At 41.2% G+C, this 9,909-nt stretch overlaps 1 protein-coding gene across 1 annotated transcript in view; it reads right to left on the reverse strand.

The window, feature by feature from the left end:
- LOC142497494 (cytoplasmic phosphatidylinositol transfer protein 1-like) overlaps positions 1 to 1,490 on the reverse strand; it is a 66,100-nt gene extending 64,610 nt beyond the window's left edge. Inside the window, exon 1 of the mRNA XM_075605347.1 lies at positions 1,246 to 1,490. Within this exon, the coding sequence (XP_075461462.1) occupies positions 1,246 to 1,422 (177 nt within the window). The 5' untranslated portion in view covers positions 1,423 to 1,490. The remainder of the gene's footprint in view (positions 1 to 1,245) is intronic.
- Between the last annotated feature and the right edge of the window lie 8,419 nt (positions 1,491 to 9,909).

The raw sequence follows: 9,909 nt of genomic DNA on the forward strand, positions 1-9,909 counted from the left end.
GGGAACGGCCAAGGTCGCGCATGCGCAGAACGAGGACTGCAAGTCTGCGCATAAGCTGAAAATCGCCGGTTCCGCTTCCCGGCAATTTTTGCTTTGCGGTGGTGCCAGGTAACTGAACCCGCCGTACGAGCGGGACCTGCCTGTACTAATATGTGATTGCATATGTAGACGTCTGAGCTTATTTTCCTATTCATTGCAAAACCAGAAGATATATTTGCATTTAAAGTAGCAATACTATTTTCCAACGTATTAAAATTCTTTTGATATGCATGTGCTGCAAAGATTTTGCACTGCTTGGGAGGTGGGCTAAAACCTGCTATAGAAATCAAAGGATGATTTAATAATTGCAAGAGAGAGGCATTAAGAGTTGAATACATTTAAAAAATATATAATAATAATAAACAAACAAAAAAAACAGTCGCTATTATCTAATACTACAAAACTGATTTATTGAAAAAAAACATAAGATGTCACAAGTTTTTTTGCTTCAATTCCTCTATCCAAATCTCTCATTCCTTTGCCTGCCATTGTTGAATTACATTGTTTTATATACTTTCATCACTTCCATTGGAATCGTCTTTCCCTGGGCAGGCTCCAACACCCACTTATCCTTTTAGGGATGTAAGTCTACGAATTGGGCATATTACATTTAACAGAATAAGATCATACATAATATTGAAAGAAAAAGGCTTGTATGCTTCTAGTACACTGCATTGTGAATGGGGAAAATGGATGCATTATATTAGTTTTGAGAGAACAATGTAGCATCCACTAATGATACCTTTATTGGCATTCATGCACATGTATTCAGAACTATGGGGGGAGAGGGAAGGTTTACGACGGGAGGGGGCGTGGCTGTGGGTTTGCGGGGGTGTGGCCATGACGTCCCGCGGCTGGTTCGCCCTTATTGGCTGAACCGCCGGCGGGGGCGTGGCCACGCCCCAGTCGCAGATGTCGAGGTCATATTCCCCTGCCTCCCTGAAAACCTGTCGCGCACCGCTGGGGAAAGGTGCGCGACAAGGTAGGGACTGGGACCGGCCGGACTGGAGGGGCGGGGCTTGAAAGCACAGCGCACGCCGAGCCGTGCGCTGTGGCGGTGACTGGCACCGCAGCCTAATAGTGGTGCCCACTGGAAACGTGCTGATAGGGATTTAATTCGGCCCAACAGAAAATGCAAAACAAATATATATTAAAATTCATTTTTCACTTTACTTGCATACATGTGTATCTAGGTCTCCCTCTTACCTTCAGGCTGCAGACCACATGTTGCCAGGCAACCAATAGAGCTGCTAGAATCTCCTGAGGGGAGTTGAGCCGACAGTTAGGACAGTTAGGAATGTGAGGGCAGTTATGAGTTGGAAGCTGGACACCGAAGGGGTGAGTGTGAATCTGCACCAGGCCAGAGACCATGATAGGCCGCATCCAAAAGATTGCACACCCCTGACCTCTACTATGGTTTAAGCCTGCATCAGATCCTGCATTTGTTGACACCAATCTTTTCTCCCCTTCTTGTCCTTGTGTCACTAAAATAAATGTTCAGACTGGTATTAATATTGTCTGCCTAACAAACTCTCTTCACATGTATCAGATGTTGGGGGGGACGGTGGGGGGGGGGGGGGGGTGAGGTGGGTAAGCATTTGGTAAGTTTGATTCTGACAAATGAGAAAAAAAGAATACAAACCAGTGATATGCTGTATGGCATTTACCAATATTTAGAAGCCCCCTAAGATAGCTCGTGTCCTGCGCACAGATGCTTTCTGATTGTTGGGCAAAATATGTTTATTTAAAGTGGGCCGCATACTGTAGAAAGAGGTGTATTCTTCCTCTTAGGAGCGTCTCAGTGAGTAAAGACACTGACTGGCACTGAGTTTGAAGCAGATGAACCTGCTTCAATTCTCAGGGTCGGCTCCTTGTGACCTTAGTCAAGTCACTTTATCTCCCTGTGCTCCAGGTACCAAAAACATAGATTGTAAGCTCCACAGGGCAGGGTCTGTGTCTGCAAAATGTCTCTGTAATGTGTTATGTAAAAAACTAGCAGCGCTATACAAGAACAAACAATTATTATTATCTCTACATTGGCAAGCTACTGTATACCCTACAGCAGGGGTGCGCAAAGTTTTTATCTTGCGCCCCCCCTGCCTCCTTACCTCCTGCCTTGCGCCCCCTCTCCTCGGCTCCGGCATCAAATGACGTCACAGGGTTATGTGACGTCACATTATCATGGCAATGTGGCGTCACGTGACCCCGCAGCGTAATTTGACGCCAGTTACCATGGCGACACGTCGCCGAAGATCAGGTTAGAGAAGCTGCAGAGGCCTTTCGCGGTCCCCCCGACACACCGCTGCCCTACAGAATCGAATTCAAGATACTTATGCTCATCTAAAAGGCTGTACATAACATTGCTCCTCTCTTCATTTCTGACCTCATTTCCGAGCACTCTCCCGCATACCATGTATGCTCAGCTGATGATCTACATCCATTCACCTCTCCCATTATTTACTCCCACTCCTAGGCTTTTCCTGTGCTGCACCCTAACTCTGGAATTCTCCACCACACATGATCAGACGCTTTCCTTCCATACATACTTTTAAAGATCCATAAATCACACCTTATCAAGAAGGCCTATCCAACAATCTCCTGACTTCTTAGGCTGCGTCCCCGCTAGCGCTGAGCTCGCTGAGCGGGCGGCGCTTGGCGAGGTGACTTGCATATATATATATATGCAAGTCCCCGCTCACATCGCGGGCACACACGCGATGCGCTTAGGTAAATAAAAATGTTAACCTTTGCCGCCCCCCCTTTACCCCCTCCCCCGCAAGCGCGCGAGCAGACGCAGAACACCCGCCACGCATGTTTTCAGCTAGCGTGGACTCAGCCTTACTTTTACTTGCTAAACCCATGCTGAGCAACTTCTCCTCCCCACCCCCACACACTCGCCCCACCTTTTAAGATTGTAAGCTCTTTGGAGCTTTATCTTAACTTATATGTACACTTTATGTTATACAATATTACTGTCCTCCCTGTGCTGCAGAATATGTTCTCACCATACAAATAAAAGATAGTAATACTATTATGTGCTGCACTAACCAAAAACCTGACCCTCCTACTTTGTGCCTATAAAACTAGCCCTACTCCTTACTACGTCACAGCAAATGCCACTGCAGCTTACTTATATCAAATATCAAAACTAAAATTATCTACAAAGAGAAAACAAACCCTAGAGAGAGAGAGAGGGAGAGATGTGCACAACAAAGGCTCACTTATGTAAAAGCAGAACCGGTTTTGGATGGCTTGATCTATTTTTAGTATACTGAATTGTCAGCTTTCGCAAAATAAAGACTCTCGCTTTTCCCACCATGCGTTCTCCTTGCTCTCTGCCTCTCTACTTTCCTGTTTTTCCTGTTCACCTGCCACAAGCACTTTGATTTTTTTTCCCCACCTAACATTAGGTAGGTTATCATGTGTTCAAATGTGAAAGTACTTTCCTAAACCAGATGTACGTTAGAAGTTCTGTTTTGCTGAATTGTGAAATCCCCAGCGACAGGGGGTAGAAGAAAATAACACTGGGGCTCTTGCACGTGTCCCCAGTTGGAACGCACAGTGCTGCTGAAACACTACTTTGTGCAATGCTAGGATACAAAGTATCAGCGTGGCTCAATAAATGAATGTATTTACTTTAAAAAAAAAAAAATCTTTAGAAATCTTAAAACGTCCCCATTTGATTCTGAATCAGAGTAAAACCTGTGTACTTGTGGGCACGCATTTAATGTGCTGGAGAAGTTCAATCATTTGAATGGAAATTATTTCTGCTCCAGTGCTAGGAAGCAGCTTCACAGCATATTGAATAATGGCCATGGTTGTCTTGTACATGATGGGACTTTTAATGGTTTGTACTGTAACAGCCATCTTTCCTGAAAAATCACTGTGTGTTCCATCCTAAGTAAAAAAAACTATTGTATGATTTAACAGTACGACATATGTGGTCAGGAGAGGTAAAATGGTAAAGGCAGAATAAAGGACTCACTGACCCCTAGCACAACCACAGTGATCATTCCTGTAATACAGTACTTATGTTTATCTGTATGACTTATGAAAGCACCATAACTAGAAGAGCAAGTAAAAAAAGACATACAGTATACCTTTAGATTTGACAACTGACAAGCAGTCTTATACCAGATTTTAAAATCCTCCAAATATTTGTTTACCGTGGAAACAGTGAAACGTTTAAAATATATATATATTTTTAAATATCTTTTCTTGTCTGATTATTTATAAAAAGACAAAAATAATGTTCCAATCACCCACATTTAGGCCCATATTTAGTAAGTGCAATAAAACACCATTCTGTGCCAGAAGACACCTTACAACACATGGACTTGAATAATCCGCAAGCATTGGAAGGCGACTCATGAATAGCACCACTTAGTAAACATGGACCTTCACTGAATACATCTGTAAAACCAAGCTTTGGTTTCACAGAGCAAAGAAAAAAAATTGGTACTGCTGATAATCCCAAACAGATGAAAAGGTTGTCCCTAAACGGATGGTTAGCTTTGCGTTTGTTAACTTGGGTTTAGCTGTACAGGCTGATTATTGTGTTGATGAAAAGCTTTGTGATTCACCTTGAGATCAATTGTATGTTCATACCCAGGAACTATTATCTGCAGTTTATATCTAAATGCTATTAAAGATTCTCACACTGTGCTGAGGAGGAACCTGTATGAGAAGTGGATGTATTGTACTTTGTATGATAGGGACTTTTTGTCACTTCCTTACCAACCATAACCTTTTTGTATCTGGGGTGCTTTCTAATAAGGAAAGGGTACAGAGAAATCTTCTCATTTAGTTTTGTATGGAAGAGCTGTAAGAACAGAAGATTATCTTTATAAATATGTAAAGCTGAAGACTTCTAGCAGGGCACAAGTTGAGTGCTAAGCAGACTTCAAAGCAGAAACTGACATTGAAAGTCTCTCTGCAGCCCCGTCGTCTTGCTACAGTGAATTAACGTGCCCCAGCAAAACAGCAGCTTCGGGGGATGGGAACGGGTGCAGAAGTGAATGGGAGGAGACATGATTCCAGACACTGAATTTCCTTCTCTGATCCTATAATCGCTAATGTCTCATGGCCAAAGGTGAGCATCCAGCAGACAGCTCATCTGGCAAAAATCCTTTGCTTATCACAATTGTGAGCATATTGAGTGAGCCTGAAATGTGACACGCTGCATACAATCTACAGGTAAAATGCTGCAGAGTTGTGTTGCATGTTTTGTAGCCCTTTAAAAGGTGCAATCCCATGGAGCTGGCTACAAAACATTTAACAGTCTATGGGGTTGATTCTATATCTAACAAAGCGGTTTTCCTTCAGTGGGGAATTTCGTCCGAAAACAGCCTGATCGGCCGCTTCCCTGTGCCTCAGGCACCAAAAACATAGATTGTAAGCTCCACGGGGCAGTGACCTGTGCCTGCAAAATGTCTCTGTAAAGCGCTACGTAAAACTAGCAGCGCTATACAAGAGCATGCTATTATTATTATATTGCTACCCTATCCCCAAGACACTGCTTGACTAGCGTTCCTTGACGAGACGTTGAAAATCACCGCACTTGACCAGAGAACTTACAGTCTAAAATTGATACAGGGAGCAGCACTGGCTGGTCAGAGGCACATGGAATATGTCAGATCTTTTGGTTGCTACATTTACTGACTCACTACGGGAGATGTACAAAAAATGTGCGACCCATGCGAATTAGACCTTAGCAGTGACCCATTAACAAATATACCTCTCAAGAATCTCCTCTACACAACCTGTAAACACCCGAGATACCTGTGAAATAAGCCAACTTAAATACGCAAATATGGCTTATTTCTCATGTATCTCGGGTCTCTCTTTCGCTCTGTTTCTCTGTGTTTTGCAACATTTCTTAGATTCCTGCAGCATTTAAGAATAATTTGTGATTTAATTTAGTCCTGTAAAACTTGGCAAAATATCTTGCGAAACAGCACAAAAAAATAAATAAATGTTGCGTAAAATGTAGCAATCCCAGTCTCACACATCTCTACTCACTACTCGCTCTTTGCCAAATAAGAACAGGTTTCCGAAAACATGTTCAACTTTATAGAACATCCCTAACGCAATGGTTTGTGGTTTCAACCATCTTTATCTGGATCTGGCAAGACAAGGAGAAGAAGCACAAATCTTAATAACAACACCAATGTTTCTATACTAAGCTTCTCTCATTTTCGGCTTACTTCCCTGAGCAGTTTGTAACCTCCGACTATTTATCTTATGCTTACAGTTTCCCTCTATAACTAACTAGTCATTATCTCTGATTAGTCAGATGCATTTCTGACATGACCCTGATAAAAGCAAAGCTTACTTTAAAAAAAATAAGCCTGGTTCCTAATAGAAGTGTGGATCAAAAGACTGAAAAAATCTGGCAACTGAGCTTGTTTGCCAAAGGCATTGGACAAGTAGACTGGCAGCATGTATTAACTACATAATGGATTGCGGGGTACTTACAATTGTTGACATAAATACATTGAACAAGTAAATGCCAATGCAGTAAATCCTTAAAAATATTTAATTTAGAAAAGATAGGGGAGGCTAGTGGTGCTAACCCTATTACAATATACACATGGTTAGACTAAAGAAAATACCTGTGTCTGAAAAACTCATGCACAGGTACATCTAAGGAGAATTCTGTTTGGTCCACCTTTGGCTGCCAGACTGTCTCGGCGCACAAAGTGCCAACGACATTCTGGCTTCAGAGCCATGTGATTACAATTACAGAAATTACATGGCACTGCATCTGTCCCTCTACTGTGATGAATGAAAAAGGAAGTTGTGTGTTCAGAACATCATCAATAACTGCAACAACAACAAAAACTGTTGAGAGAGCTATCGGTTGGTGTCAAGAAATGTACATGCAACTAGAGATGGGGGAACATTACTAAGGGGTTTGCAAACCATGCAAAATGTGCCCTTTTTGATGTCAAGAATCAGTCAGAGCTCAATATCGTCAACATTCGCCAAGCATTTCAATTAATGCTGCTGAGTCTCATGCAGAGCCTGAAATCTGGGGTACACTGTAGGAAAGGTGAATCACTTGTGAATTGTAAATTAATTGCAATTTATTGGTGAAACAGTGAATGATTGAGACCATTTTAGTCCTTAAAAGTCCTGCAAACTGGTTTGCCAGGAATAGATTTTGGTCAAAAAACTGCAAAAAAAAAACAAAACGGAATCAGACACTAATACACACTGACTAGATATTATGCAAATTATTAGTGATTTATGTGATCATAAAATCATTATCACATAACATAAGAAATAATAATCACAGTAAGAAACATAAAAAGTGGTGAAAGTGATAGTGACTGTGATACAATTATGGACCCGATCCACAAAGCTCTATTAAGTGACTTAAGTTAAAGTGTGAGCTGCCTACTTAACTTAAAATTAAAAATTTAAAACTTTACAGTGATTTTTTTTTTAAATAAAAAAACGTTGTAAATATTTTATTGTACATTATACTACTCACAAATGTAAAATGGAGACAAAAATGACACATACAACTTATTTAAAGAGGAATAACATGGCAATAGCTTTTTTTAAGGCCCAATAAATCAGTGACCTCCAGTACATGTTAGCGCACTGCGATCCTGCGTTATCTGCCATTCAATCAGTGGCCGTTAATACGGGATCACAGTGTGTTAACCCGTACTGGAGTTTAGTGAATGTCCCCCTAAATTCCTTACAAATACCTAATCTAATTTTCGATATAACCAACACTAGCTAGAAAAAAAAAGTTATATAAATAAAGTTATTTTTTCTAAAAGTTATTTTGGGAATGGCAGCATTTGGTACCAAAAAATATTATATTTACACTGCAGCTGAGCCAAAGAATGTTTCTAATTTTCAGCTTAAAGAAAGGACAAATTGAAAATGCAATGATACTGTAATACATGGACAACAATGGAAAAGTATCCCTGCTACCCTGTTAGCAATACAGTATTTAGTTACTCAATCTAGAGACAAGAAGCTTTCCGTTACTGATAGTTAATAAGCCGTCCTCTGTTCTTTAAAGAAGGGATGTAAACATTTGCAGAAGTGGAAATGTATGAGGTGTGATTTTTTAAACTCCTGAAATGATCATTTTGGACATACAATGATGAATGCAAATGGCACTATTTTCATGTGTAAAGAATTACAATCATATTTTTTTTTAAAGATTTTAAATGAATAGCACTTGCAGTCCAGGCACCATCAAGTCTAGTTTAATTTACTTTTCAGAGACTCCTGTAGTGCCGTATTGCTCGTAAATATGTGGGATTCAAGAATAATTCTAGTGGTGCTTGTGTTGATTTTCTTAGGGATGTTTTGTATTAGCAAGTGAAGAAAAGGTCTAAGCAACCTAGCAATAGCCATCAAAGCATAAATGTATGTGGAGAGAGAGGAGAAGGGGTGACACAGGATGCGGGCCCTGCACGGTAACGGGTTATATCTTGGATTGTGGGTACCATGGGGGTGCCCTGTCTGAGGTGAGGGACACTGCAGGGGCGTTTCCTATAAGATTACCATACTCAATGACTATTAACAAAATCACAAGGACAGACTGTTGATAACATTTGTATTTACATTCCACAGCCTGTTAGAGTTACACATTTTAATTCTGTAAAAGTATTTGGTGAACAAATAACTGAAAACCCTCTGTATAGAGACGTTTTATTGCAATGAACATTTTAAGTTTTTACCACAAATGTTTTGGTTCTTTGTCTGTCTGTTTGTCTGTCCAGAAAATTGAACAAATGGCAGGTTACGGTCATGTGATATGTAAATACATTAAAAAAAATTAAACACCCATCTTTGTTATTTACCGCAGATGTTTTGTAGGTTTGGGCTAGTAAAATAATTATAATGAATAATTTTATTTTGTTTTTTGTAAATTTTTTTAACCTCTATTTTATATCCCTAATACATTTATGCCCCAATTGTATGGTCATTTCTTAAAAGCAACAGTAAGCAAGAGGGCCCACTAGTGACATAAAGCGGCCCTGGCTCCAAGTACATTATGTAAATTCAAAATAAATAGCCTTAGTAGCTGTGGCAAGGACACAGCAGGGAACATATACAAATACTCAGTGTCCCTGTAAAACAAATACACACACAGACCCACAGACCAACTTATACTCAAGACAATGTCCTTTATCAGATGTGTAAAAGAAGTCAGGAATACAAATACATGGACAAATAAACATTAGCACAGACCAGGAGATATGCACAACATATACTTTCACACAAAAAAATAAACTGGCAAAATACTTATTCAAAGTCTCACTTGGCCTGAAGTAAGCAGAAATGAATAGAGTGCATACAGTGTGTGTGTGTGTGTGCCTATATGTGTGTGTGTGTGTGTGTGTGTGCGAGTGCGTGTGCGTGTGTGTCGTATCAGCTACAGTATCCTCTGGAGCCTTTATCAAGTGCTCTTGATAAAAGCTCCAAAGGGAAGCGGAAACATTATGCCAATAAAATACCTTTTTTTTGCATATTTATGGTGTGCCTATCCTTTTGTTCTTTTTGTATAGTACTCTGATAGCAGTACCCTCTCCCAGGGGAGCGCAAACTTTTTGTGCTGCGCCCCCCTGTCACTGTGTCCCCGGCTCTCGCGCCCCCCTGCCTACTTTCATTCGCGTCAGATGACGCTGCGTGGGCGTGTGACGTCAGGTCACATGGTGCCGCGGCGTCTATTGACGCCGCGTTGCCATGGCGACGCAACACAGACGGCTGAATCCCGGTAAGTAAACAGTTGCAGGGGCCTCACGCGATCCCCCGGCATTTAATTTAAATGCCTGGAGGAAGAGCGCGGGGCCTCTGCAACTGCCTGCGCCCCCCGAGCACAATCTCCCGCCCCCC

Source organism: Ascaphus truei, chromosome 6 (genome assembly GCF_040206685.1).
Source record: "Ascaphus truei isolate aAscTru1 chromosome 6, aAscTru1.hap1, whole genome shotgun sequence".
In the NCBI taxonomy this organism is placed as follows: Eukaryota; Metazoa; Chordata; class Amphibia; order Anura; family Ascaphidae; genus Ascaphus; species Ascaphus truei.